The sequence below is a fragment of the Trichophyton rubrum genome (genome assembly GCF_000151425.1).
Source record: "Trichophyton rubrum CBS 118892 genomic scaffold supercont2.3, whole genome shotgun sequence".
NCBI classification, from domain to species: domain Eukaryota; kingdom Fungi; phylum Ascomycota; class Eurotiomycetes; order Onygenales; family Arthrodermataceae; genus Trichophyton; species Trichophyton rubrum.
Genome location: NW_003456426.1, coordinates 2,265,905 through 2,293,886, shown reverse-complemented (window position 1 = coordinate 2,293,886; position 27,982 = coordinate 2,265,905). Strand labels below are relative to the sequence as shown.

At 47.7% G+C, this 27,982-nt stretch overlaps 9 protein-coding genes across 15 annotated transcripts; 2 read left to right on the top strand and 7 right to left on the bottom strand.

Moving 5' to 3' along the window:
• Window positions 1-722: 722 nt before the first annotated feature.
• On the bottom strand, window positions 723-2,768 carry TERG_03606 (uncharacterized protein; the record flags this gene model as incomplete). The annotated part of the gene is made up of 1 exon (XM_047748125.1): window positions 723-2,768. The coding sequence occupies one exon, from the start codon at window positions 2,766-2,768 to the stop codon at window positions 723-725; it is 2,046 nt and encodes a 681-aa protein (XP_047604101.1).
• Window positions 2,769-3,794: 1,026 nt separating this feature from the next.
• Window positions 3,795-4,586, top strand: TERG_03605 (the record flags this gene model as incomplete). Of its 2 annotated transcripts, XM_003236514.1 has the most annotated exons (3): window positions 3,795-3,852; window positions 3,914-4,369; window positions 4,432-4,586. In XM_003236514.1, 3 exons carry the CDS (start codon window positions 3,795-3,797, stop codon window positions 4,584-4,586), a joined length of 669 nt encoding a protein of 222 aa, XP_003236562.1. The 2 variants fall into 2 exon arrangements, with proteins under 2 accessions (XP_003236562.1, XP_047605993.1); XM_047749600.1 differs by lacking the exon at window positions 4,432-4,586 and having other exon boundaries at window positions 3,914-4,377.
• Window positions 4,587-4,811: 225 nt separating this feature from the next.
• Window positions 4,812-6,168, bottom strand: TERG_03604 (replication factor C subunit 5; the record flags this gene model as incomplete). The annotated part of the gene is made up of 6 exons (XM_003236513.1): window positions 4,812-4,836; window positions 4,892-4,947; window positions 5,009-5,107; window positions 5,176-5,344; window positions 5,399-6,021; window positions 6,082-6,168. 6 exons carry the CDS (start codon window positions 6,166-6,168, stop codon window positions 4,812-4,814), a joined length of 1,059 nt encoding a protein of 352 aa, XP_003236561.1.
• A 513-nt stretch (window positions 6,169-6,681) lies between these two features.
• Window positions 6,682-7,623, bottom strand: TERG_03603 (uncharacterized protein; the record flags this gene model as incomplete). The annotated part of the gene is made up of 4 exons (XM_003236512.1): window positions 6,682-6,725; window positions 6,806-7,244; window positions 7,303-7,372; window positions 7,433-7,623. The coding sequence occupies 4 exons, from the start codon at window positions 7,621-7,623 to the stop codon at window positions 6,682-6,684; spliced, it is 744 nt and encodes a 247-aa protein (XP_003236560.1).
• Window positions 7,624-10,160: 2,537 nt separating this feature from the next.
• TERG_03602 (uncharacterized protein) lies at window positions 10,161-13,308 on the bottom strand. 2 transcript variants are annotated; one of them, XM_003236511.2, is made up of 3 exons: window positions 11,322-13,308; window positions 10,889-11,256; window positions 10,161-10,825 (listed from the first exon to the last, which is right to left on the bottom strand). In XM_003236511.2, the coding sequence occupies exons 1-3, from the start codon at window positions 12,002-12,004 to the stop codon at window positions 10,764-10,766; spliced, it is 1,113 nt and encodes a 370-aa protein (XP_003236559.2). In that variant the 5' UTR covers window positions 12,005-13,308; the 3' UTR covers window positions 10,161-10,763. The 2 variants fall into 2 exon arrangements, with proteins under 2 accessions (XP_003236559.2, XP_047605992.1); XM_047749599.1 differs by having other exon boundaries at window positions 10,161-11,256.
• A 5,286-nt stretch (window positions 13,309-18,594) lies between these two features.
• Window positions 18,595-19,794, top strand: TERG_03599 (uncharacterized protein; the record flags this gene model as incomplete). Of its 3 annotated transcripts, XM_047748124.1 has the most annotated exons (3): window positions 18,595-18,823; window positions 18,882-19,715; window positions 19,775-19,794. In XM_047748124.1, the coding sequence occupies 3 exons, from the start codon at window positions 18,595-18,597 to the stop codon at window positions 19,792-19,794; spliced, it is 1,083 nt and encodes a 360-aa protein (XP_047604100.1). The 3 variants fall into 3 exon arrangements, with proteins under 3 accessions (XP_047604100.1, XP_003236556.1, XP_047605991.1); XM_003236508.1 differs by lacking the exon at window positions 19,775-19,794 and having other exon boundaries at window positions 18,882-19,723; XM_047749598.1 differs by lacking the exon at window positions 18,595-18,823 and having other exon boundaries at window positions 18,905-19,715.
• A 485-nt stretch (window positions 19,795-20,279) lies between these two features.
• Window positions 20,280-21,540, bottom strand: TERG_03598 (aspartate-semialdehyde dehydrogenase; the record flags this gene model as incomplete). Of its 3 annotated transcripts, XM_003236507.1 has the most annotated exons (4): window positions 20,280-20,312; window positions 20,379-20,854; window positions 20,910-21,461; window positions 21,513-21,540. In XM_003236507.1, the coding sequence occupies 4 exons, from the start codon at window positions 21,538-21,540 to the stop codon at window positions 20,280-20,282; spliced, it is 1,089 nt and encodes a 362-aa protein (XP_003236555.1). The 3 variants fall into 3 exon arrangements, with proteins under 3 accessions (XP_003236555.1, XP_047604099.1, XP_047605990.1); XM_047748123.1 differs by having other exon boundaries at window positions 20,910-21,540; XM_047749597.1 differs by lacking the exon at window positions 20,280-20,312 and having other exon boundaries at window positions 20,343-20,854.
• A 699-nt stretch (window positions 21,541-22,239) lies between these two features.
• TERG_03597 (uncharacterized protein) lies at window positions 22,240-25,210 on the bottom strand (the record flags this gene model as incomplete). Its single annotated transcript, XM_003236506.2, has 4 exons — window positions 22,240-23,585; window positions 23,641-24,876; window positions 24,943-25,054; window positions 25,158-25,210. 4 exons carry the CDS (start codon window positions 25,208-25,210, stop codon window positions 23,460-23,462), a joined length of 1,527 nt encoding a protein of 508 aa, XP_003236554.1. The 3' UTR covers window positions 22,240-23,459.
• A 1,454-nt stretch (window positions 25,211-26,664) lies between these two features.
• TERG_12024 (uncharacterized protein) lies at window positions 26,665-27,877 on the bottom strand. Its single transcript, XM_047751047.1, has one exon. The coding sequence runs from the start codon at window positions 27,480-27,482 to the stop codon at window positions 27,105-27,107; it is 378 nt and encodes a 125-aa protein (XP_047605989.1). The 5' UTR covers window positions 27,483-27,877; the 3' UTR covers window positions 26,665-27,104.
• Window positions 27,878-27,982: the final 105 nt, after the last annotated feature.

Sequence of the window (27,982 nt, the reverse complement as noted above, 5' to 3'; positions counted from 1 at the left end):
ATGGGGATTGACAAAACGGCGACCAATCAGCTCGGCAGTCAGAACCATTCCCAAGATAATCATAAAGATATATATGCCCTGGTTAGGCTTTGCCTTTCGCTTTTGGCTTCCGGCCTCTCTTCTTAGGAGCCTCATCGTCTGACTCCTCAATATCATCGTCGTCTTCATCCACCGACTTCTTCTTCTTGGATTTCGCCTTCGTTGTACCAGATTTCTTTGCGTTACCGCCGGCCTTTTTGGTCTTTGCAGCCTTGACATATTTGTCCTTCTTCAAGTCCAGATCGCTTTCTTCTTCCTTGACCTCTTCCTCTCCAAGGATTTCCTCAGCATCATCAGATTCGTCGATGGCATCCTCTAAGTCTGGTTTCACTTTGGGTAGTTTCTTGGATGACACAACGCTCGATGCCTTCATGAATGGTAGAGGGTGCGAGCGTTGATTATATAGGCGTGTGAAGGTAGCCTTCGTTTGAGACTGGATATTGATGTTCTTTTCATTCATAGGGCCGAGACCAAGCTCAATAATAGAATCATAGTCATCTTTAGTCAAGAAGTAGCTGTCCATGAAGTCAATAACGTCGTCGACAGAATCCTTTCCGTCAACTTCCATTCTTTTGACAGTCTTGTTCCATATCACGGGCATGTATTGTTGGCGAATGTCGTGTCTGTCACCAGATGCACGAAGACGCATATGACCCTGAATCTCCTTGACTTGTCTAGCCATTTTACCTGGAGAGAGAAATGCTGAGTATAAACATGCTAGAAATCTGGGGGTACAGCAGTCTCTTACCTTGTTTGCTGTTATTGCCCAGCCAGCTGGTAAACCCGACTCTGTCCGTCATATTCCCAGCCATAAAACTGGCTGGTCTCACAAAACTAAAGGCAGCATGTGTTGGCATAAGGCTCCACTGCTGCTGTGAGCCATGGATCATTCTATCCACCAAATCACCGTCACTAATACTCTCCGCAGCCTTATCGGCCAACTCAAGAAGCTTGAACTGCCTCTCTTTGCCACTGTAGGAGTTAGCTGCCATCGGATTTGTTCGCAAGTAGTTCTCTTGCAGCATTAGATAGCTGAATTCATGATCGTTGAAATATAATTCAACCTTGTCGTTGAGGGTAGCCTTTGAACTAGGTGCAAACATCTGCGCACTAAGGATTTTCCCAACAATATCCCAAGGTTTAAGTATAACATGCTTCTCCCATGCTTTTGACATTTCTTTGCCTTGATCGTAATCAAGATTATTGGCACTAAGTTTTATCGTTGACAGCATGTTTATCACTTGGCGGATATCGGCATGAGTTCCTTCAATAAGACCATCAAGCACCTGGGGAGGTATCTTTATGCCTTCTCGGTAGCAAATGGTAAACAACCGTGCACGGATTTGCTCTGCGGTTGGCCTCCTGAATGGTAACTCAAATGTGACATGATCGAAGGGTTTCATTTTTGGAAGCCTTCTCTCATTGCAGATCAGGATAATAGGAATCCTGGTTTTCTTTGCAATGGCAGCTACCGCACCAACACCACCACGGTCACCAGCAGACATGCCGTCAACTTCATCCATGATCAACACCAGATTCTTCTTCCCAGGCTCAACTTTCTTGCCTTCGCCAGAAAAGTAACCCTGAAGAGAGGTGGTGTCAAGTACTCCACGCAAAGTGGTTTCGAGTAGCTTCTTACTTCGAGTATCACTAGCGTTTGTCTCAACAATATCAAAGTTCTCCAGCTTTGCAACCAGGTGCGCAGCGGTCGTCTTTCCAATTCCAGGGGGGCCATGTATCATAACTGTGCGGTACGTCCCTGAACCGTCTTTTCCAGGTTTCTTGAAGTTGGCTCTCGCGTTTGCATGCCAGTTACGCAGCCAGGTTTGTAGCTTTTCGACAGTGCCCTTATTTCCACAGATCATGCTAAGTGATGTGGGGGCATATTTTGTAGTCCAAAGGCGGTCATCAACTGCCTCACGCTTGTCACTAGCACTCTTGTCTTTGGTTCCTGTGCTTGAACTAGGGGGAGCTGATGCTTTGGACTCAGCAGCACGCTTCTTTTCTTCCCGATCAATTTCAGCAGCCATCTCTCTGATTTTTTGCTCCTCAGCTTTCTTCTTTTCAGCATACTGCTGGGCTGCCTTTCCGTCACCTCCATTTGCAGGGAGTTTCCTAATCAATTCAAACAGGCCCCCCTCGTTGATTGTCCTAAGTTTATACTTCTGAATGGTTTCCAGTTTCTTCGGACCAGCATCATTACCCAATACCACATAACTTGTTTTTGAACTTGGAGCTGACATGCACTTTCCCCCGTATTTTTTCACAAGATTTTGTCCTTGTTCCCGCCCAAGGGAGTCAAGAACACCGGTAAAAACGAAAGAAAGTCCAGCAAGACAATTCGGCTCCCCGACTGGGAGGTCAGAATCATCAATAGTACCGCTAGATTGAGCGCGTTGAGCAGCTGCAACAAAGTTGAATTTCTTCGTCGCAGTTGGTGGTGAAGGGGCTTTGACTTCGGGGATACTGTTAAGTATAGCTTGTATCTCTTTGCTTTCCTGTTGGTCCGCTTTAGTTGCCCTAGGTTTTTTGGGTGTGGATTTGGATGTTGTTTTGGGAGCGCGAGCCTTTGTCGTTTTCTTCTTGCCGCCGTCTTCCTCAGCCTCCTCTTCGTCTTCGCTCAAGGCTGCTGACTTGCGCTTCTGAACCTTTCTTTCAGGTTCGGGAAGGGTATCCTTTTTAGTTTTATTTGAATGTATGTCTGAGGCAGTTGGGGGTTTCACGATCATATCATCAAAATCATCGGATTCATCCTCCTCTTGGTAGTCATCGTCACCCTTTCCTGATTTCTGGAATTCCGACGCAAAAATGTCGTCTCCTCCAAGATCATCATCATCATCAATTATCCGTTCAGCTCTCCGTGGTTTCTTTGCTTCTTTTGAAGGTAGTGGCGGCGGATGAATTTCAACGGAGGGTGCGCTTCTGGTGGATTTCCGTGGGCTCTCTCGCGTGGTTAGGACCTTCTTCTCCTGGCCATTTGAGTTGAGCTGCTTGTTATCTGGAGTTACGTTTGGCTTGCGATTCTTTTTACTTGAGCTAAAGTACTCGGATGTGGTGGTAGGCTCGGCCTTTGGTTCTTCGGGTTTTCTATGCACATACGTGTCAGTGTTCTGTGTCAACGGAGGAAATCATAGCCATTGATACTCACGGCTTCTTCTTCGGTTGTGGTTTGGGCGGTGCTTTAACGGTCTCCTCGTCTTCGTCGCTATCCTCAATAACTTTTCTGTTTCCTAGACCACAGTTAGCATAATCCCGATAGTAAGACTTTCCACAAGAAATAACATACTTCTTTTCCGAGGATTCGACTTATCCTGTCAAAAAAAGAATTTACCATCATCAGCGTCAAAAGCCCAATATCAAACGCATTGTCCCGAAATATGTACCTCTGATTGCTTAGCAGCTGGTTTTGACTTTGGCGCTGCAGCCTGGCTTCCCTTGGGCCCAAAAAAATTTCTGATATCCGGTGCCATCCTGTCTATCACGGCGACACACTGCAACCACCATCAAGAAGCTGCTTTGGCGTTCAATGTGTCTGCTCCAAAAGTCCAATATACCGGCAAAAGAGAGAAACACGTCCGCTTGGGTTGGCGTTTCCCTAAGACGCGCCAAAGCACGTGAGAAGTTGATAAGCTTATCTAATGAATTATGTAAGTTATTTAGCTTATATAATCTCGACTTTGCAACTTCTTGCTTGATCGCAAAAAGACGACAAGACAGCATTTCAACGCCGTCGTCCAGCCTGCACACACGCACCAATGAGGCCGTCGTCAAGAGCATTCGGCCCATCCGGCCTATTTTCAATTCCATCGAGGAGTTAGTATGCCGTCTTCCACCACGCACTGCGCTGGAACCCATAGCTAAACGCATTCTTCAGTATCATCGATATCAACCTCCGCCGCACGATGCTTTTCCACAACCTCCCCGACATCCAACTGGTTGGTCCCCAAGGCGGCTGAGAAGAGTAAATCGTCAAAAGGCCGACCTCATATGGCAACGGGTGGATCTTCTCGCGGTACAACAGTTGTTTGGGGAGATTACGGACTGCGGATGGTCGACCATGATCGAAGAATGCCCGCCTCGTCGTTGAAGATTGGATTCGAAGCGATTCAGAGACGTCTGAGAGGGATGAATTATAAGCTATACCCACGAGTCAGCGCCAACATAGGTGTTTATACGAGTGGTAACGAAATGCGAATGGGAAAAGGAAAGGGTAAATTTGATTATTGGGCTGCGAGAGTCGGAGTTAGTCGAGTTATTTTCGAATTAAAGGGCGATATACACGAGAAAGTCGCCAGGGAGGCATTCAGGCTAGCTGCTCACAAGATGCCCGGTACGTGAGATATTGGAGCATTGTATCTTGTTCCTCTTGAAGGGAAGCTAACGTTTTGGCAGGAATGTACGAGTTCGTCAAGAAAGGCGACCCGCCTGTTGTTGGAATTACCAAGTTAAAAGACGGCGTTACTTTAGAGTCTCTGAAGAGGCCACGACGAGCGGTTCCACTCAACTCAAAACCAACGACGACGTCAGAATCGGCTCCTTTTTCATAAACAAAAAGGCATCGATATACCCGGGACGATGGCGTTGCATGTATATTACCTGTAATTTAGACGTTTGTCAAAATATAGAGCGTTTATATCTTCCTTTCCCTTTCAAGAAAGCCTGGAAATGAGAAACATTTATCCATATTCTCCAATGTCATAATGGAAATAAGATTTAGTAAATATGATACACGTATTCTCCGAGCTCAATGCCAGTCGTACAACATTTATCATCTAAAAGTCGAGACCCATCAAATAACTGTTGAACGTTAGTAGTCTGCGCCAAGTAAAAGGCAATATTGCTCAGCGCGTACCTTTCAAGTATTCTCATAAACTTTGCTACAAAGGCTTCAAGGTGGAATATAACTTTCTGAACAGTTGCAGTATCTTGTCAGCGCTGATTCAAAAGAATTGACATAGCATAGACGTACGCTTCCCATCTTTATTCTATGTTCGTAGAAGGCCGACCACTTAATGACTTCAGGCTTTAGTGCGTCATCAACCTTGGGTATTAGTTTGAAGGTAAGGGTCTGGAATAGAATTAGCTGCAGACCCAAGATACAGTTAAAATATTGCTTTAGTAGGTTGTGGATATTACCTTTAGAATGGTAGTTGGTGGTATACAATGGGTAAGTAGGTCATACAACCTGGCTCTGACTTGGAGGATTCTAGCAGGAGATCTCTCCGCCATAATCTCATCAGCTACCACAGATATCAGTGCTTCCCAATCTGGCGGTGGGATTGGCGTGTTATCTGAAACTTTCTCACTATACGAACATCAGCAATTTCCCGGGCTGAGGGTAAAGATGGCTCAAACTCACTTCTGTGCATGAACAGCTTCAAACATTAATAGAGCTCGTCGCAGATTCCTTCCGCTCTCCTTGGCCAGTCGCTTGTTAAGCCCAGGGCAATCATTCCAGCCTTCCTTCTTCCCGGCTAGCTTCAGAACTTGGCAAATATCGTCTTCAGAGGGAGCAGGTACCCGGACTAGCAGTGTTCTTGATCGAATTGGAGCAATGATATTGGCAGTAGTGTTGGCAAGCAGAATCAATCGCATATTTGGACTGTATTTTTCCATGGTTCTTCTTAGAGCCGCCTGGGCGTCTCTGGTAAGATGGTCTGCCTCATTGATAACGACTACCTTGAACCGCTGTTTGGCAGATTGATCTACCTGCTGCGTCTGCGCTATTTCTTTGAGAAGCTCCTGGATAACGACACGGTCGTAAGTCCCAACATCCGATGGCGTGAGTTCAAGGTGATATATGGAGGAGACGATATTGAATTCGAGCTTGCGGTTACTGCTGGTCTGGAACACTCGAGCATCTATCTTGATTTTCTCAACACCCGGTCCATATAGCTCTTTGAGTGTGGCAATTATCCTAGTCTTTTTTCCCGCACCAGAAGGTCCATAGACGAGAAGATGGGGGAAATCACCGCTTTGCGCCTATGTCAAGTCAGATCAGGATTGCATGTCCGCTAAATTCAATTTCCGCTGGTCTCATACCAGAGCTCTAAGCCGAGCTGAAAGATCTTGGTGATAGGTAAGTGCGTCGAGGGTTTTAGGCCGTAGCCTGTCAACGAGAAGTGCCATTGTATATCTGTGATCCGTCGGTGGTTGAGCTGTTTCTCCTTTTCTTATACTCTCCTCCGTCAACGAAAGCTTCGGGCGCGTCAAAAGAAGCGCGTTTTCCTATTAACATCTTGTGGCCCGTGCGGTATGCTGACTAACGTAAACTTTGGATGACATAATCAGGAGCCCTGGCTCTGGGAAAGGCGTGAAATGCAATATAGGGGAACAAGCAAGTGTGCTAGACATCACACACCAAAGGGCAGTTTTACAATTCGTAGCTCCGTAGGTTCGGGGATAGTGGCTCAATTGAGAATAGCTCGTTCTAATCGCCTTATCTATACATTTAAAGTATACATGCCCTATCGGGGATTTGTTCATGTCGTGAGAGGAGACCCTGTATCCAAACGCCAAAGATGCAAAATAGCCCCATAAATTGCTGTGGGTACAGTATATCCTTCTTGGTATAATTTGTCAACAGCACTTGGAGCTTCTCGAGTTGAAAACCATATAAACTGTTTCACTAATCAAGACGACCTAGGGTGTAGGCCTTAAAACACCATCTTTGTCATATCGAGCTTCTACAAAGGGAGGCTTTTAGCACAAATACTCCGAAAAATATTATCAGAGAATGAGTAAGGAGAGGGGATGGTTGACATACTAAAGAAGGTATATGATAGTGTAATTGTGTCAATTCCTCTCATGGCAGGATCCTTGGCGAAATCTGGATCGATGAAGAAGAAGACGGGCATATCAACGGTTTCTCCAGCATTCAGTCTCTGTTCCTCAAAGCAGAAGCATTGAATCTTGCTGAAATATGGCGAAACCTGAGCTGGAGTCACACTGTACGTTGCGACGCCGATGATATCCTGGTCACCTTTATTCGAAGCGGTATAAAAGGCCAATGCCGTTTCTCCTGGAAGAACCCGCACTTCTCGCTGCTGGGGAGTGAATTTCCAGGGTAAAACATCAGATACGGAAGCATTGAATGTTATTCGAAGACGGCGAGAGTCTGTGACGGGAGTGACGCGGGAGCCGGTATCGGTGTTTGTGAGATGTGTTGAGACAGGTTGGCCATTCCAACCGGTTTGTTGGCATATCTGGAGAATTAAATATGGTAAGCATGAGCCGAAAACGGACGGGTCGAGACCGTCAAACCATTTTATACATAGGCACAGAGCCATATGCGACTGCAAGAGTTCCGACAATGATGCTAATTGTATAGTACCTAAAATAAGAGAAACGTATTAGTATATATATTCAAGGAAATGTACAGCTTCTCACTTACATTGTAGATGTATTCTTGCTATCCCATCTCAAGTTCCGCGGGCTGGCTGGAGCCGTTTGCTGCCGCAACGGAGTTTGACTAGCAAAACCTCGAGTCGGTATCCGGCATCTTGACATGCCAGCCGTCTTGATTGCATTTGCAGTGCGTATGCCGACTGCTGGCCGAGCCCATAGTGACACTAGCCGTTCCATTGTAATCTATGTGGTCAGCTTCAATTAAACATGCCGACTATGCAGCATCTCAGCCGATGTTGGTTTCGCTCAAGCTATGTGCTTATGTAATCTAATTTAATAGCCGGCGTTTAGCTAGCGCCGAATCGCGATAAGCGATAAACCTTGGACTTGCAAACGAGACTATATATTATTACATTTTTTCTATTTATATTTATGAAAATCTTGGTCACGGTCTTTGGATGCACTATATGTGGCTTTCTTGACGAGATTTTGCACTTATCCTAATACCCAAGCCAGACAAGCTCGAGTACCAGCCTCGTCAAAGTCATAACTGGCAATGTTTCTCGATCGTCTTTTGATTATGTTTGTTATCCGAGGCTGAAGCAATTGCCATCTCTTGAACTCCTTTGCACTTGCAACAGCGTCATCAAAAGTTTCTTTTAATGTTCAGTCGTCGACACCTACTCCGATCGCGTCCCGAATCCTAGAAAGTTGAGTATCGATGTCTACATACTCCTGTTCGATGAGTACTTCCTGGGCTTCTGCTGAGTCAAAAGTAACAGGTCATTGAGGCATGTACTTGTTAGTGATGTCTACCCGTTGTTTGTTGTCTGCACAAATAACAACGACGTTCCAGTTTTGCGAGACACGTACCATATCCACCTTAAGCTGGCCATTATTGCCCTCCCAAGGCTAGCCTGCATGGGTAAATGTTTCTGCTTTAATATACGGCTTAGGTCTGAACTAAGTGCGTTACCGTGACATGGGTTAAAGTGGTTTGTAATTTCAATGTAGTAAAAGTGTAAGTGTCACATTCGAAACTGCTCAAGTGCAGCAGAATGTTCATCAGGGCTCGTTTCCCCAGGGTATCTGGTAACTTGGGTAGAGTGAAGTAAATGGCTCGTCATCCGCGTGGTTCTGAATAGAATGTGTAATCCCCGCTGCGAGGGAAATGGGAAATGCAGAACAGAGCTGCCAGTCTATCAGACCAAAAATGTCAAGCTCACAAAGATGTTGTCTGGTTGGAGATCAGGACGGCACAGTATCGGCCCATGTAGGATCTTGTCCTTCAGGATAATGTAAGGCTTGGATTTTTAGGTACTTCTCGGGTGTTTCAATACGCAGTAAATCCTTCCGTTCTTATGGATAACGTGGTTTAGCGTGCAGTTTCAGCCATGCTAATTCTTTCTTTGTCACAGTTTCCATACACTGGGCGGCACTCAGGTCTGATATAGTTATAAACCAGTTAGAAAACTTTGTCCGGATATTATAGTTAATATTTCCTGAAAACGACTTACGAGGACGACGATCGATGTTTGAGTTAGAGGTCTCTCCGCATACTCGAAGATACGTCCGGCCCAACGCAGATTTCCGGTCGTCCGGAGGCACCATTACCCCGAGACACATATACAGTGGTAATTCAAATCCGGGGTTAGATTCACCACTGTAATATACGCTACCCGCAGCGGGGGGTGGATGGCAAATAACTTGGCCTTAGGCGGGACCATGCCCATCAAGATCCCTCTTAACCGTTGCTCTTCTGAAAGGGTATACAATGAATTTCCGAAGCTCCTCTGGCGCTCTCAATATGAATGTATTCGGCTCCGACTGTATTATCGGCAGAGTAGACAAGGAGTCACGGCATCCGAATGTCATGACAGCGAAGCAGGCCCAACGTTGCAAGTTCGTTCGCAACAGCAAGGCGTTCGGGACAGTGTAAGGGTAGAGAAGCCAGATGAGAATCCTAGTGTTGTCGCCCTTACATCACGACTTCGAAGACACGGTCAAATCCGCCCTCCGTGAACTGTCTGAAGCTCTTGGTATCAGATTCATGCCTGTTGACAGTAGCAGCCGCAACGCGTTTGAACTCTGGGAAATTAGTTAGACGTCAGGGTCTGTTCAGCGAGGCGGAGTGCTTCATGCTAACAGAGCGTATTTCAACTGCCTGCTGGCATATGGCCCTCGGGATAGTCCAGTAAGCATTTTCACGTCATGAAAAGGGCCAGCTTCGCGTTAGAGCAGTTCCTACCTGCATCTCTCAAATACTTGTCTCGCTTATTAGCCCTCGAGGCTACACGAAGACATACTTGTTATGTCCCTGTACTAACTCTTGCATAACTAGTTAACTTAGGTGAGCTAGTCATCGATCTGCAATCAGCGGCCGGTTTGCCTACGAAATAGTTACCAATAGCATAAGTAATTAATTAATCGATAGAGGCCTTCATGGTAAATTGCAGCTAATTTTATACAAGCATGATCATTCCCCACGGGATGCTCGAGACTCAAAAAATTGACCAGCTCGCCAGTAATGACCGGGAGTAGCTCTGTTTATCCACAGGTAAAATCCCCTTGCTAAAACATACTAAATTGGCAGTTCTTATTTAACCATTGGTGATAATGATGCACTCGCTGTTCCATTGGTCTTAAACAATGGGTTTAAGTTATACTTCCTCCGAAGAAACATTTAACATGGGCTTTCCCGCTAGTTAAAGCACTGTCTGGTCAAAATTCCCCTACGTCTGGGAAGACTTGGGTGTCCCGCAACCTTTTCATGGCAGAGTGGAAGGTTCCCCTGAGTATATATCTTCAACCTAGCCTATAACATCATTTGTATAACCATCACAGAAGTCTAGGCTCAGCGTGGGCCCCGTAAATAAAGGGTGGGTTAAGGGGGGAAGTAGGACAGGGTTAGTGGTAACACTTGAGCGATGCCCCTTAAGTGTCAAAACTAGGATATTGTTGGATGAAAATAGAGGAGCCGCGTAGACAGCAGATTGTGGCGAACCCCCAAAGAGGATATTCAAAAAAAGTAAATTCCAAAAGCGTGCTTCTCAAGATTCCATTATATATGTGCATGTGTAACTATGTATTAAAAGAATGTGCGTAATAAAACAATTTTCTAGTTCATGATGACTCCAGACGGTTACCCAGCGCATCAAGCAGATCAGTAATTAGAAGCGTTCAACCTCACTGAAGCTACGCCTCGTCCCTGAACTGGGGTCAAACGACTGGGAAGATGTGCCTTGAAGCACCCTAGGCAATGAAAAGTGCATTTCCATGGCCACCCTTCCACAGCGTCCCCGTAGCAGAGCTTACTCTGCCATCATACCCTCCCGAAATTTCCATTACCGTAAGAGTTCAACTCTACGTGATGGAATTTATTGCGCTGGGCGGTACCAGTTGGCCTGGGGGTCTCCCAAGCACTCGCCAACAGTGACAGCTAAATTGTTAAAATGTTAGCCTGGATCATTCAAACTATGGCCGAAACTGGGAGATAACATACCTCTCAAACCTCTTTTCTTGACTTCGTCTAAGATCTGCTGGATCAAGAGCTCAACAGTAGTCTGGTGGACGTCGTGGCAGAGGGTGATAGTGCCACCGGCCGCGAGACCCTTCTTGAAGTTCTCAAGACTGATTGGCACACCGTCAGGAGTGGCATGCTCGTAATCTTTAGTGTCAATGTTGGCATCGATCATGTGATACTTGAGTTCAGCCATGGTCTTGGAGACAGTGTCGCTGTAGGCGAAGTATGGAGCACGCATGTAAGTTGGTCGGTTTCCATCAATGATAGGAGCAAGGATATCGTCAAGCTTCTTCATCTCAAGGGCAATTCCAGTGGAGTTGAGCTTGGAGAGATCGGCATGAGAATAACTGTAGTAGATGTTGTCAACGACTAGGTTCGGCAATTGGAAAATCAACTGACGGATATAACTTACGTGTGAGAACCAAGCATATGGCCCTCCTTGTACATGCGCTTGATAACATCGGCATAGTCCATGATGTTCCCAAAGTTCATGGCGTTGACGAAGAAAGTACCCTTAGCACCATTCTTGGCAAAGATGTCAAGAAGAGGCCCGGTGTAGTCGTATGGGCCATCGTCAAAGGTGAGAGCAATGGTACCGTTAACAGTACATTCGTTAATGACGGTTCCGAATGGGATAGTGCCAGGCATGGGGGGAACGCCTGTTGGTGCTCCAGTTGGGACACTGGTGCCGGTAGGAGCTACAGTCGGATCAGCAGTTGGCGTCATTGATGGGAAAGTGGTTGGAACGTCTGTCGGGACAACTGTTGGCACAACGGTTGGAGTGGTGTCTGGTGGGTAGGTTCCGCTTGGCTCAGTTGGGGGAACTGTCGTAGGTTCTGGAGCCATAGTTGGAACTGCAGTCGGCTCTGGCTCTGGCTGTGGCTGTGGCTCTGGCCAGTGTGGTTTTGGCCAGTGTGGCTTTGGGAAAGGCCAGTGTGGTCTGGGCCGGTGCGGTCTGGGACGGTGTGGGTGCCATGGCCACCTACCAGGAGTGCGCTCAATGATAGAATTGGTTTGCTGTTCTTGCAGCGGAATAGCTGCTACGCAGCACGCGAGTGCAGCTGCAATAAAGAGAGTGAAAAGCCGGCACAGCATGTTGTCCGTGTAAAAGTAATATATATACAATACCCCCAGAAGTATGTAATAGAAGGGATAACGAACGAGGGAGTGATCGGTCAACGAATGCAAGTTGAAAACGAGAGTATGGTATGCACCAAACGAATGGAAATGCTATAGACGCGAGAGCTGAAGGTCTATAACATCGAAGTGGTGGTTATATAGAAGTAGGTATCAGGGGGATGTTCCCTCGGGTTATATATCTCTGACCGGCCCTGGTTGGTACCTTGCTTGACCGGACAAGGCGCGAAGACGTCGCACGTCAGAGATAGACAGATCTCGGTCTCCGCCTGGATCGATCGACTAAGGCCGGAGCCATGCTTTTTTTGGTCGAAATGCAAGGGGAATGCCGGTCCAACTTTTCGGAGACGAGCGTGCCTTGCAGTGCTTGGGCAGACGGATAAGGCTTTAGACGCTTGGCCACCACCAGTTGAATGGTCGCCGCACCAAATTTTTAGCGATCAAGGATAGAGCAGATCACACAAAAAATGTGAGTGCTAACTGCTCGTATACTCTGTACGAAGGACTTGGGACCGAGCCTCTTGCGGCTCATCGTATTGGTCTTGTTTCAAGAAAAGTGATAAAAGGGTATCATCATCACATCATCCTGCAAATCGAACTCAATTGCACGACATTAGGTATGGAGTACTGCTATTCCATCTAATGGAATAGTTATCAAATTGAACATGTTAGATCCTCGCGATTGAGATGACTGAGTGGAGGATTCCGGGTGGACCAACAGAGCGCCAGGGCAACCGTCCAGTCCTCCTGGCTAGATCCGACGCTAGTTAGCTTGATACCAGAGAAAAGACTTTCTTTTCCTGGGTAAATTGTGACCGATCGCTCGTCATGAACCAGTCCTGGAATCTACCAGGACAGGGTCAAGCAGTCGTACACACTGCAGGGAGGGCTTGCCACCTCCAGACCTACCCAAGGCACCATCGCTACAGAATGTTTTGTCAGGAACTGCTTCAGGATGAGAATATCTTTTCCATATCTGACTGGAGGGCAGTGTAGGGCAGTCTGGCAAGCAGACGGAAAAAATCAGTGACGTTTCAGAAAACGAGCTAGTTTGATGGGTCCCTGACATCGCGAAAGACTTTTTCTTAGGTCGATCCCCATCTTTAGGTCCCGCCGCCAGACTGGAGAACTGCCCAACCAAATGCGCCGGAAATCACATTTGAATTTTCTGGTTGGCTGGAGCCTTTGGGATGGCGATTACCAGGCTCAACAGCCGACTGATTCCATACGCCTCCATCGGAGTGGCGGCGACGAGAACCCGCGATAATCGCCCTGATGCTTCGAGAAAAAGGAGGAGAGAAACGGGAGGGGGAACGTATCGACGTTTCATCGACATGCAAAGCTCTGCGGAAGAGGGAAACAAGCTCGAAGTTGAAGCACTGGGGGGTTTCCGGTCGTACTTACATTCCTCTTTCGACTCGGCTCCATATATCGGAAAGTCGGCATAACTATGTGAGACGTCCTTGGCTAGCTAGTTTGCAGCAGACCATGCAAGGTCGTTTTGGGGCGTGAACTTACTTGACTCGACTTCTTCGTCTGTATACCAACATTTGCTATGACGAGGAGGGCGCGGGATGCGAGTTGCTCAGAAAAGAAAGTCGAAATGTGTGACGAGATGCATGAAATGTTGCGCCTGTTGGACTGGCTCATGGTCAATGCCAGCCGGTACCTTGCATAAAGGCCGTCAATCAGTTATGCAATCCTTGTAGCCACATACTTTCGTAGTTTATCTGGAGCTTAACTCCGAGCTCCGTGGAAAAGGGGGTCCTAAAAATATAAGCGAGGTGGACTGGAATGAGATAAATCCCCCCTTGGCAGGGATGCAGAGAATGACTTTGTTCGCCAGAAAGTCGCCTTGTGAGTGGCCACTGAGTCGCGGAGTGTGGAATACGAGACGTCTCTTCCACGTTCGTCTTTAGCGTGAAACAAGCATCTTCATGGATATTTCGACCTCTGATTCCACGTTTTGGGCTGAAGGTCTTGAGCTGTCGAGTGTTACTACTCTAACATAGGGAGCTCGAAGTCCGAGTTCGCATCGTCAAGCGACACCCCTCACTAACAAGAGGATACCAAGCCTTCTCGTTATCTTTCAGACAACATCTGGCCTCCCCCCCCCCCCCCCCCCTTTTTTTTTTTTTTTTTTTGACTTATCTAGGCAATTTGATTCTTCTGGGGCGTTTGCGAAATTATTCAAAAGAAAGTTTGTGCGAATTGGTAATGTTGTCAGTCAGGCATACATATATATAAATCCTGGGGTTGATCATCAATCTTTCCCGAACAGCCCTTGTTAACAGCGAGTTATGGAGTGCCTCTCGTCTGTTGGCCAACTTTTAAGTAAGTGCTCCATTTGGATGTTGGAGCTGGCATCCACTGGCCGCCCCATGCGGACTGTCACAGTTTTAGCGTAACCTGGGGAGTGGGAATGGCAAGGGTTGTTATGTGCCAGGGTACCTGGACAAACAATTCGAGTCTCTCGCCCTCCAAGCTGGGCATGGGCCGTCGGTACACCTATTATCGTTTCAAATACGGAGAGCTATGGCTGGCATTTGAGTAGGCTCCCAACATGAAAGCTTTACCTCAATTGCAACCGACAGCTCCGACAGCTCTGAACTAAATACTCCGTATAGGTTTATATTGGAATCCATGAGACCAAAATCTATTATACTTTCCCATAAATTGATATGAAGAGCGAAAGACCAGGGGTAAGGTAGGGCTTGTTTTGGAAAGCCTGTCAGGCAGCATGCATGGGTGTGTCCGTGACCCCCGAAGCCTTCAAAGCTGTGTACGGAACAGGGTCCTGGAAAGGCTGGCTGGGAATGCCTCGGTTCACCTCCGGCTTCCATGCTAACTTCTCCATATTTATAAACCTTTCCTGAGTTGTTCATCATTGTATGGCGTTGAGTATTGCCGTCACAACCCAGAGAGCTGCTGAGAAATGTACCCAGTTTATTCGTCACACCGCGTCAAGGAATTATTGAATGATTACGGTAGTGTTCACGTCATCAAGATTCCATAGGCAGGTGTGAAGCCTTGAAAGCATGCACTTTACGGGCCAACCAGGCACAACTTCTTAAAAGTTTTTGCGCCTGTTCAATTTCACCTTCAGACATCCTTAAATGCATAAATTTTCGACTCATTGAGGGCTATGGTTTGGCAAATTCCCTTTTTCCCTTCTACCGCGTCGTTCCCATTAGCTGGAGCTTCGTCTCTCGATTTTATTCAAAGAGCCAGAAGGAAACACATGAAGTCTATGTGTTGCCAAATAAGCTGGACATATACACCAACACCCAGCCCCATCACCCGGGTGGCCGTCAGTAATTTGGCCTGACATATTCAACTGTCGAATACCATCTGGTTAACGCTATTTGATTCCTACTGCCCCATGTTTAAGGCAGAATTTGGCATGGTTGACACGTTGGAGTACTGAGTAACGCATACTTCAGGTTTATAGGCTGTTTGTGTTCTGCCGATGGCCATGGAAGATACTCTTACTCCTGATAATAAAACATTGGGTACAAGATACTGGGAGCCTGGCAGTCACTCCCATAAGGACCATGTACCGAAGGTATATGTTTAAATATGGAATTTTTCTGTTTTAGGCAGTTCCTGGATAACAGAGTGGTGACATTCATATACTGTTGGTTGACCTCCATCATCGCAGAGTACTGCTACACCATTATGTGGGTTTCATGGCTCGCAGGGCATCTTGTTGGCGTATTTCTAGTAATCTAGGGCTATTGAAATCGTGTTTCTAGCGAGTTTAATAAGCGTTTCGTCGAAAGTTGGCGATGTTAAAGGAAACTTCAATATAGGTAGTATTGAAGGTGTGTTCACTGGTACTCGGCCTCAGTACATCATAAACAAGATGTAACTAGGAAATATGCAGGGCAGAAATAGCTGGAGACGTTTAAAGGGTATCTTTGTTTGAGCGAGTGGTTGGCCAATATTTCGTAGTAAGAAAGTGGGTAGTTATCTATTTCCAGACACTTGACGAGCTTTTAAGGTGTTCGAAAAGCTCCCGCCCGTCCGTTTGCCGGGACCAACCCAAATTTAAGGTCGGTGAAGCCGTTCAACGCCATAGCATCGTCGACTGTGAAATAGAGAAGACGTTGGAAGTCTGTCGTTTCTCTGAAGAAGTTGCTCTTTTTGTGCTTGCTTAGTCATCGTCCACCACCTGTGGGTCCAAAAAGGGGAAATGCGAACTTCAACTCGTCTTCACCTCCTGAACCTGTCAATTTCTAGGCATTCCGTGGCTTCACATTATTCACACAACAATCTTGTCCTGATATAATTCCTGTCTCAGACAGCCTGGTCACGTTGCAGTCCTTTCTTACAGTGAAGGACTTGGTGATGGAAATGATTCCAGCCCCATGATTGCGCTTAGACAACCTCAGACAGCCACGCAATCTACTGTATCCATGATCCACACTCTTTAAGGCATCCTTATCCCAGGATCCGGAATGGGGAATTATATCATCTCCGGTCGAAGAGCTGAAGGAATGCCCAGCTCACAGCCACTCCAAGACCACAGAGCCTGCACGCACCAGCGTGCTATATCCGTTGATGGATACTCCACTCCATACACTGAAAAGAATATAAGGCGGCTGATCCTCACAAGTCGCTGGAATACCACGTCACCTGGCTTTTTGTTGAATTCCGACTCGATGTTGAGAGCCTCACCAAGCGGATATATGGGTCCGATTCGTACGAGTGGCCGTAGCCATGGTTATGGAGTAAAAGGGACAGCCAAATACCCGCAAACACCTACGGAGTACTAGAACATCACTACCTTCTGACTAGATATACACATACTACTGGGCGGATTCCCTCATGTCGGAGGGCTAGATGCACCACCAGCTTCCAGGCTGCTTATGCTTTTTGGCACTCTGAATGTATTGGTAATGATATCCCGTGGAGCTAGATATTTAGAGGTGAACAGAGATACCAAGTCATAGGACATGGTATGCCCGAAAATTTTTTTTCCCCTTAGCACTAGCTGTTTCATCCATTTGGATGGAGCTGTCGCCGATCTCAAGGTTGAATTACCGCCGCCCACGCCATAGATGCCGGTAAAAACATTCCGAAGTTGTTCTCCGTGTCTTAGAAAAAATGGCGATCCTCATGCCTGGCAACGTTTCTACTTGAGGTGAGGGTTGGGCATACGCCCTACGGACTACACATATCCTTATCTTGCCTCTAGATTCATGTCGAGTTTGACATACAAACGGCAAATACTCTGCACGGAGTGTGTTATTTCGATCGGATTTAATGATGCTTCCGCTGTTTTGCAAGGGCAGTTATGAGGTTCGGATAATAACCGCCGCACCGCCTCTCCGCTGCTACAGCAAGTACTCCGTATATCGACAGAGGAATGATGATTGAAAATGCCATGCATAAATCTTCTCCACATCCCCATCTATCCTGCAAACCCGCTCGTTCAAGGTGTCGTATGAATTCCTCTAGATAACTACCCGTTCAGGCTAGCTGTGATCCGGCTTTTCCAGACTTTTCTTTCAAGCCGATCTGTGGATTTGATGTGCCGTAATGCTTGACTCTACGCTTCATGGCTCCGGCTATGCGGTAAAGATCACAAAATAATGGCCGCAAAATGCTCCCACCAGCTTGATAGTGGATTGATTACATGAATAAGGATGGTGAGAACGAGATATAGAGACAATCTTCGAAGCTCTAGGGGCAATCCAATACCTTGTACCCTAGTAAAAATGACAGGAGAAGTGCAGACAAACCACGACTAAGTGGGTATCTGGTTTGTTGTTCTCCGAATGAGGAAGTAATCCCTTTTCTATGGCCAGGCTAATGATAATGCACCAGGAATTTCCCAACCTTTACGGAGTACTCCGTACTACTGCAGTGACTCGCGAAAATCTCAAGCACCTCACCTAGAATGGTGGCATGTTCTTGGAAAAGAAATGATATCCCTTACTCCGTATGCAGAGCAGAGACAGGCCTGCATTTGCGCAGACCACAAAACGGCCAGTTTCCTTGTGTCTCGGTCGGTCTAAAATAAGGTAATCCTCCCATTGTTTTCACAAGCTAGCGTTCGGAATGATACTCCGCCCTTTGACAGGGCGTTGGCTAACAAGAGGTTAGCCTTTCCCGGAACTTAAACACCACATACCCTGGTGAAGTCATATTACCTGTGGATCACATTGTACACATGGGTGTCGAACAGCGAATTGTATCCTCCAATTACATCGTCTTCTCCCTGTCCAAGCTATACCGTCCTTCTGATATGATATCGTCCCGGGGATTTTGCTATTGCATGTTCGATACAAGCTTTAGCTCCAACTGCGAAGGGCTGGATGGAGCGTCAGCTCTTCCTGAGGATATATCCGAAGGATGAGATTGTACGCTCTGAAGAAGATATAAAAAGGAGGTTCCCACCACCACGACAAACACCTTTTTCGAAAGCCAGACCAGTCAGTCCTTTCAGTCAGTCCTTTCAATCATTCCCTACATAGTCATTCATTACACTGTCATTCACTGTATTCCCTATCTTTCCTTTCCTTTTTTTTCCTGAGCTCAAGATGCAATTCACTGCTCTTCTCGCCGCTCTCGGCGCCCCTCTGGCACTGGCTGCCTCTATCCCAGCTGCTGCTCACAATCACACCATGATTGATGTCCAGCTGGCCGCTACTGGTAACTCTATGATCAAGGCCACTATCACCAACACTGGTGACCGTACCTTGAACTTGTTGAAGTTCAACACCATCATGGATGAGCACCCAACCCGCAAGGTTATGGTCTACCAAGATGGTAAGTCTTCTATATTATTACCTGCTCATCGCAGCATGATGCTAACTATATACAAAAGGTGCTGAGGTCCAGTTCACTGGAATGCTCCCCCGCTACAAGATGTCTGACCTCACCCCTGAGTACTTCGTTAACCTTGGCCCCAAAGCCAGTGTTGAGCACTCCTTTGATCTTGCTGCTACTCACGACCTGAGCCGTGGCGGAAAAATCACTGTCAAGGCACACGGAATGGTCCCTACCGCTGAGGAGAACGCAACCACCATTACCGGCCACACTCTCTATGAGTCCAACGAGCTCACTATGGATGTCGATGGAAAGCAGGCCGCTGCTGTTGAACAGGCTATGGGCGGTGACGACTCCACCGGTGTTATTGACAAGCGCTCCAACATCGTCACCTCCAGCTGCCGCGGAAGCCAGCTTCGTGTCCTCCAAACTGCTCTCTCCAACGCTTCTCGCCTCTCCAGAGCTGCCGCTTCTGCTGCTCAGAGAAACCCCAGCAAGATGCGCGAGTACTTCAAGACCGCTGACAGCCGCACCGTCCAGAAGGTTGCCAGCCGTTTCTTGTCCGTCGCCCGCGAGTCCAGCTCTGGTTCTACTGGCCGAACCACCTACTACTGCAATGACAACAGAGGTGGTTGCCACCCTGGTGTCCTTGCATACACCCTTCCATCCAGAAACCAGGTCTTCAACTGCCCCAGCTACTACCAGCTCCCTGCCCTTAACAACCGCTGCCACGGTCAGGACCAGGCCACCACCACTCTCCACGAGCTCACCCACAACCCCGCTGTTGTCACTCCTTTCTGCGAGGATCTCGGCTACGGCTATCAGCGTGTCTCTGCTCTCCCAGCCTCCAAGGCCATCCAGAACGCCGATACCTACTCCCTTTTCGCCAACGGTATGTAAACTCCATTCCTTCATCTGATGTGGAGTTCATTATGACTGACTTTTATATAGCTATCTACCTTGGCTGCTAAAGTGATTGCAATCCTGTCTTAGGTATCAGCCCATAAACCATTACGGTTTCTTGATGGCTCTTGTCTGCTTGAGTTTTTGAATCTAATTGTCGGGTCCGAGACCTATTTCTGTTTGTATATACACTGTACCTTGTACATAATAAAGTATAGATGAACATATATCGCCATAATCCCAATATAATTCCCCATATCCCTGTGTTTGCTATGTGTTCTATTCCATGTATCGATTGGCAATATGTAGGACGCGGGGAAAACTAAAGTTTAAATTCCTATCAATCGATGCATGGATTAGATCCGGGCAGTGGAGGTTTGATGATGCAACCCTACTCTGCCAAATTTGTACGAGCACAGAGTCGGGAGCGCAAATGATAGCTGATAGATCAGATTCAAAATGAGAAATGAAGGAAGTATATCCATGTCTATATTTCAAGCATGTATCATAGCAAGGAGTTGGTGTATCAAGACGCCGACCTATCTGACTTAGGCTAGACAAAGCCCTTCAAGATGGCACTTTCGGCCTATAATTTATCGAAGAGACTCATCAGCATTCATTCATGTAATGTAGGCAGGAAATGGAGACTCACATTCAAGATACTGCTACCCGACGCCCCAAGGACAGTATTATGGCTAAGAGCAACGAATTGGATATCAAAGACATCGCTGTCATCTTCTCTGATTCGGCCTACAGTGCAGGCATATCCGCCTTCAGTCTCCCTATCAAGACGAGGCTGTGGTCGGTCTACTTCGTCCATGACATGGATGCTCATTTTGGGAGCAGAGGGGCATCCTAATGTCTGGACCTCTGGTTTGTACTCCCGCAAAGCCTCACGTACTTGGCTTGCGGTAGGTGGGGGGCGGTTAACAAAACGGAGGGATGCGCAGACGGTATGGCCATCAAGGACGGGGACACGATTACAAGCAACAGAAATCTGAAGGGGTTTCTGGTCACTGAATCCAGCTAGATCAGAGTTAAGGTCTCCTAGAATCTTGCGTGCTTCACTAGATATTTTCCCTTCCTCACCGGGAATGTATGGAACGATATTATCAAATATATCCATGCCTGGTACAATGAGTTAGCACTTGCATGTTTGAGGTGATTGGTAGGGTATACGTACTGCTGACACCAGGATAACCGGCTCCTGAGACAGCCTGCATGGTAACCATGCTCACCGACTCAATGGGTCCGAACTTCTGAATGAGAGCCTTCGCCGGGACAACCAATCCTACAACAGCACAATTGGAATTGCATACCAGCATTCCTTTATCAAGACCGAAATGCTTCCTCTGTGCGGGGATCACATCGATATGCCCCGCATTAACGAGGGGCACCACCAACGGTACCATGGGATCCAGTCGATAGTTCTTTGCATTGGAGAAAACAGCGAAATTCGCCTTGAGGAAAGCCATCTCAATCTCGCCCGCAGCATCTGGGTCCAGCCCGGAGAAAATAATGTCGCAGTCTGAAAATTCGGCGGGGTCACAGCAACGGACAGTCAGGTCCGCCACTTTAGCGGGCATAGGAGCTGACTGCTTCCAACGAACAGCATCACGGTATTTTTTGCCTGATGACCTGTCTGAGGCGCCTACTGCTACCAATTCGAGTAACGGATGCTGTGAGAGTAGAAGGATGAATCGCGTGCCTACCGCACCAGTTGCTCCAAGAACACCTAAAACATACAATGAGTATAATGGTTTTGCGATTGGGTTAAGTGGCTTACCGCAGCGTTTCTTCGAAGGCGTAGCCATCTTTATAGCTTCTGTTCAACCTTCAGTGTTAAATTCAATACTAATATCAAGATTGTTTCTTCCGCATCACAGCTCGATATCAAAATTGGCCGAAGTCGGCATGACTCAAGAGCTAGGTCCATTTCCATTGGATGCCGATGGATGGAACGGGGCGGAGGGCATTGACGGGAAAAACATTATCCGAAAACCAATTAGTCATTCATTATATAATACGCTTATATAATTTTTATATTTCTTTTGGTCGTTTTCGCTTTTGTCTCCATGATTTTGAAGCTGATCGCTTCGTCAAGTCGAACGACTAAAGGCACCTTGAAGGCCAGCCCATCTGTTATTTTAATATTACTACTGCTAAGCGAGAAAAAACCTGCAGAAATCCAATAGTGCAAGACTAAAAAGCAATCCACGTGGCTTTCCAGACATTGCTGGTCGTCATTCCTTTTCGCCTAACGTGTTTTTACGAGCAAGCCTCAATCAGGTTCGTCTTCGTATCCCTGGCCAACCCAAGAATCGATCGTCTGATCTAGATGGAATCGGGCACTTTGGTCTGAAGAATTTTTCATGGGCGAACGGCGGCTGCTTTAGTCCACGAGCTGCATTGCGCTTTATTTCACAAAAACCACAAGGGAAACCAAAAAAAAAAAAAAAACATTCAAAGCGATTCTGAAGCTTGTTCCCTGTCAGCCTGATATTTTTAAGTAGCCGGTATATTTTGAGGAAGCGGAGTATCTAGACTTCCCTAGCTACAGCAGGGATATCGCGAGGTAAAGAGCTCTATCCTTGTCGATAGTCTATAATCCATGTAGGCCCACGCCGGCGACCCAAAAAAACGTGACAGAATGCAAACATCTGTCAGCGCGGAATTCGAATCCGCTGTGTCGGAGAAAAACACCAAGGGAAAAGACTTCTGGCATTTTCCGCATTTGTTGACAGGCCGTTAAAAGGGTTGTCAACCTTAGACCCCCCTTTTTCAAGCTCATTGCAGGGATAGACAGCGTGTTGGTGATTGAACACCTCTCATACTTATCCACTTCAGCCCGTCTTTGAAACAGACAAGCCGAAATAAGAATAATATTGAAGTTATGCTGCCTGAGCACGACAATAGTCGACGTCACGATAACGGGCAAGGTTCAAAATAAGCACAACCGCCGGCTGAGATTTAATGCCCTGATCGCTGGTACCGGGCGAGCTCAAGGCCTTAGCCCTATAGGGCTATTGCTCAGTTTGATCGGCATTGCACTATACGACTGCAAAACGCATAGTGAACGCTTGTTTGCTTTGAAGGTCAATTGGACCTCGTGGTCTGTCGTTCATCGTACGTCATTGCCAACTAAGCTAAGCAAAAAATATGTCGTACAGATACATATCTTGTGCACCGTCAGGCATCATCGCTTGAAGCAGATGAATCCCTGAGTCGATCAAGCTTATCACTCTTTCGAGAAAGTAACCAACTAGTTAACGAGCTTGCAGGATTTTGCTTCCATATGTGGAATCCGCTTGGAGTTTCGTGTTCGCATTCGTACGGAGAAAGCGTTGCATGCATCACACTGAGGCGCAGCAGTTCAGACTGAACTCCGCTATTCCGGTGTCTTTGTTCTGCATGGATATCAGGAAAATAAAAATAAGTGCTAAGGGTAACAACCTAGCACATTGCGTTTTTCTGAAAAGGGGCGTTCCCTTTTTCCGCAGGGTAAAAATAGAGTTCTGTACCTGACTCACGTGATGCATAGGGCTAGCAAAGATGACATAATAGGTGGATCTAGCTGGGCTGCCTAGGTAAGTCTATCAAACTCGGAAAATCCATGGAGAGAAGCCGAGTGAAGGACATCTATATATTAACATTATATAGCTTGTAAAGTTAAATGACGTAAAAATGTAATAATACATGGTGGTGAAAGAAATAGGGTAATTATGAGGATCTATCATGCCTTGAACACGCGAGCCAGGAACTTGCCGGATACGCCGCGAACCATATTTGGATTTTCATGTGTACAGGCAACGAGAATAGCAGTGCTGAGAGAGAAAGCCAGCCTCTCTCTCCATTGATACTATGATGAGTTAGTATAACGGGAATGTATGATTTGCAGGGATTGAAGAGTGTACCTTTTTATCATATTCCCGTGGAAGCAATGTAGCCAGTGCTCTGGGAGCAACAAACAAGCTAATCTCCTGCCTTCTCCCTGCTGATTCCACGAAGATGCTCCATCCACACATTGCACAACCGGCGGCGATGCAGAGACCGGAATCCCACATCATAGGTGTGACTGTTTTTGAGCTAAACAGCTTAGGTCCCAGTCTTGTACGCGCCAAACACACGGAATAATAAAACAGGCTAACGAAAAGGCCGAGGAATGTGGACGAACGTAGCGCGCTCTTGATAGCATGGATGTATGTTTTGAGATTGCGGGATCGACAACGCATCACGATCTGGAGAGGGATGTACGTGGCGCAAGCAAACTTGAAAGCTCTAGCAAATCGCCAGATGGCGGTTTTTTCACAGTTCGGACCACAACCCATGTGCACTATCTCACAGGGAATAGGAACTGTCTTTTGGGGAGTGCCCCATTCGATTGGCCATCCGTAGTCAGCACACATGGATTCGAGGACCACTTGATCGCCGTTGTCGCGGCCGTAGGCCCACTCGCCTCTGCGGGCAGTCCGGAGGGCTTCAAGGATGCGGCTATCGAGCTGGGCAGCTTCGCTGATCCATTTGCCATAGGAGTAAGGAAGTCGTTCTGGGAGGTAGAACCAAGCCCACATCACAATAGCGGAGCTGATAGCGAAGAGGCCAGTATCTGCGAGTTTGGGGGCAAGGGAGTGCACCCGTTGCCCGGTCTTGCTTTTTCCATGGGCGGCGCGTGGGGAGGTTTTCCACTGTGACCATAACAGGTTGACTATAGCATCTGCAGCCCTAGTTGTCGCAAAGAGAGTCAAGTCTAGGGTGCGACCAGCAAGGTGGTGCTTGTCGTTGTCGTCAAAGTTGTTGCCGCCGCCATTGCCGTTGCCGTTGCCGTAGTCCTTATTCTTCTTGGCCACGTTGGATTGATCGGAGGAAGCGTGTTGGTCGAGTCCCGCACGCCGGCCGTACGGATGTTTTGCTGTACGATTGAGGATTGGAAAGCAGATCAGGGCGGACAGGAAGGCCGCTAGGAACCGCAACGGCCGGTTCGACGAAAGTGGAATACCAGTCGTGGGCAGGGATTGGAGATACCCACCGGAGGCGAATCTTAATCTAACAACTTCCAGGGCACGAGGCAGGATGGAGGAGCCCCCCGCCAGCAGAGCGCAGAAAACTGGAAAGCGGTCCCATTTAAAACCACAATGCAAGATGCGGATCAACTACAATAATGACATGTCAATAACAAACTTGTTCCAAACTAGCAGTGTCAGATGATGTTTCTTTACCCGCTGTAGCTTCTCTGCGGTGCTAACGTCTCTCCGCCGCAGAGTTTTCAAAAGAGAGATAAGTTTCGGCAGGGTAGTAGTGAGATATCCAAGCGCAAACGCCCGAGCAACCCTGTTCAAAGAACACTCATGTTAGAAGAAAGCAGAGCGGCTGAGAGACAAGAACAAGAAAGACAGGGAATATATAGGAGCGGGTTGGGTGCAGGAGTGCATACGGTTTCAAGATGCGTAGACGGTCGAGCGCGACCTTGGAACGCTGCGTCGACATAGCTCTCGACCGAAACCACCAAAGCCCGAGTCGAAGCCAAAGTTAACGTTTCTGCCCGGGGTCCTCTGGAGCAGCAGCAGCAGCAGCAGCAGCAGCAGCAAGGAGGAGGAGGAGCAGGACCGTGGTCGACACGCGAAGGGGGGGGGGGGGGGGACCCCATGAAGTACCGGCGCGCTAAAGGAAGAGTCGGCCCTTAAAAAGAGGTCGATGATCTGATCACGGATGTCGGAAGGTGTCCGCTTGCGGGGCACGATCGCATCATTGGTCGCTGCCAACCTCTGCCAGCCGGTCTTCCAGCGTCGGCGTGTCCACGGTGGCAGCACTTGCAGCGGGCGCCGTCGTCGCTAGCGGTCAATCGTGAGCGTTGCGCTGTCGAGGTGGTTGTTGCTGGCGAGGTCGCTAGTTAGTGAGCGCGAGCTGGAGGTACAGGCGAGGTACAGGCACGTGAAGAGCGAGCCGCGGTTGGAATTTAGCCGCCAAGCCAAGCCTGCAAGTAACTTCCTTGTATCTTCCTTTTTCTTTTCCGCTCGACGCTCGCTCGACGGACGACGCGACAGCGCTGAGGAAAGCAAGCCCGCTGGGCAGCAAAGGAGGCAGAGGGAGAGGAAAAACTTCCGAGGCCGGGATCAGGGAAGTTCGCTGACGGGCCCTCGACTCTTCAGCGTCTTCGCGTGCAGCTCGCTAGGGCGCTCTCGCTGTTACGGAGTAACTATCGTGTGCCTTCGTTCGATTGTGCGGTCGAGGTGTGTAACTAACAAGCTATACGGGGTACACAGTAATAATAATGCAGGCAACAGACATAGCTAACGCCACCGATACCTAACTAACTGCAAGATGCAAGCTCGTACAGGCCATCAAGGAACCCTTCCGAACTGCATCTCATCTCAACTCGCCTACCTAGCCGATCCTGGTCGCTGCGGGTCTCTAATTTTAAAAAGATAAGTGAAGGGTTCGGGCTCTGCACACAAGCTGGGGAAAGACAGAGTACCTCTACGTGTTGTGTGTTGTGGGTGAGCAACAGTCCGTACGGAGTTTATGGGAGTGACATCTTTGTCCGTCCTGATAGGCCTTGGGTCAACACGGCGAAGGGGAATCCCAGTCGGTTGCGGGCCGCTGGGACGAGACAGTGACCACCAGCTTAGTATGCAATCTACGGAGAGCATCTAGTCCCATCCTGCAGCAAAACTCAGTTGAACGAACTAATAATGGGAAGATGGTGGGAAAAAAAAAAATTACAAAAAACAATAAAAAAAATACAAAGCCACAAGCGAAGATCGATCGAGGCAAACTCGATGACGCTCTCTCATTTATTATTATTATTATTATTTTATTGCTTTCTTTTCCTTTTTTGCTATTCGTCGTTGCTCCATGCAGCGTGCAGAAAAGTATGGAGTATACGTGCTAATGCTTGCTTCTTCCCTAGAAAGTCCCCCCTTTTTTCCCTTTTCGGGCCACCTTGATGGATGAGGAAATACCGCCATGCGACGAGCCAGACGCCATAGTTGAGACCCTGTTTTTTTGTTTTTGGCCGTCTTGTCCACTTTTTTTAAAGTGACGGAGTCTTCTACACTTCTGGAAAGCTAGCTCGCAATAGCCTCAGCGCTAGACAACTGGGGCAAACCAGAAGTCTATACTTCCAAATATACGTATAAGAAGGGTCGGCCTCTAGGGGTCGCTCACTCCATCAGAGATCGGGAGGCCAGCCCGGTGAACGCAGTGTCGGTATCTTAACAGCCCTCAACTCTTTCTTTATCACTCTCATCTGCCTCTCCCTTGCACCCTCTTCTTCTTTCATCTTTCGTCCTCGCTGTCATCAAGGTTCCATCCGGTCGCCCATATCGAAGTCGGCACGACTTTCTTCCGCCCTTTTTCTATTGGTCCAACTCCGCTTACCTCAGCCAGCGATCACACGGCCCGCACGCCTTTTTTTCCTTTTCTTTTTTTGGCTTTGCGAGTCGCATGTGATAGAAGATAAAGGGTGGCTTGCTTCCTCCACACTTTTGTTCGATTCTACGACTACTATTATCTGCTTGCTTGCTTGCCTGTCTGACTGCACGACGTCCTGGAATGACAGGTTGACTCGACCTTGCTGACTCTCTTTCTCTCTCTCTCTTCGCTGGAGTTCCTGGTGATTACCTGACGGACCACTCGACGCTGGCTTTCGACGGATTTTTTCTGGTTCCTGTTCCTGGAGTGTACCGGTTGTTATAGTTATACTTCTGCTGACGGGGGGTTTGGAAAAGACGCCCTCGTTACGATACACAGTTGACATACTCCAGCATATCCCAATCCTGGCCACATTAAATGGTTTCTTGCATGACTGAGACGGTGTCGCCGTTCAGGCGGTCTCTCTTCTCTGCCAACCCAAACTCGAACTCCTCACACCTGGGCAGTGGACTCGCGTGTAGCATGGAGCTGGGGCTCTGAGTCCGCCCATCATATGAAGGGTTCTTCAACCCCTCCACCAGGGCCTTTTGGCTGTACGTATCCTTTTGAACCATACAAGGGAGAAGGAGAGGGCAGCCACAAGAGAATAAAAGTAGAAGAGACAAGACTGACTGAGGCAGATGCCCTGATATCACCGCAAGACACACCGTTTGATTCTGCGCCAGAACGTCCGCTGGGCCCCGCCCTCCTGGACGACAGTGAATCCAACATGCTGGACAACCTCTTCACCTCCCTAAATGCTAGCCAGTTCGATAACAATGACTTTTGGCTCTCCTTTGGTGAGCAGAATGGTGCTGAGCCCGGCAGTAACTTCAGCTGGCCTGA

Excerpts from the sequence above, each read along its gene's own strand:
- TERG_03602 (XM_003236511.2), bottom strand. The coding sequence starts at position 12,004 with ATGCTGTGCCGGCTTTTCACTCTCTTTATTGCAGCTGCACTCGCGTGC. Across the intron at positions 11,257-11,321 it reads CATATGCTTGGTTCTCACAC|TTATTCTCATGCCGATCTCT; the intron begins GTAAGTTATATC and ends CATCTACTACAG. Across the intron at positions 10,826-10,888 it reads CAAGAAAAGAGGTTTGAGAG|CTGTCACTGTTGGCGAGTGC; the intron begins GTATGTTATCTC and ends TTAACAATTTAG.
- TERG_12024 (XM_047751047.1), bottom strand. The coding sequence starts at position 27,482 with ATGTCAACTGTGTATCGTAACGAGGGCGTCTTTTCCAAACCCCCCGTC.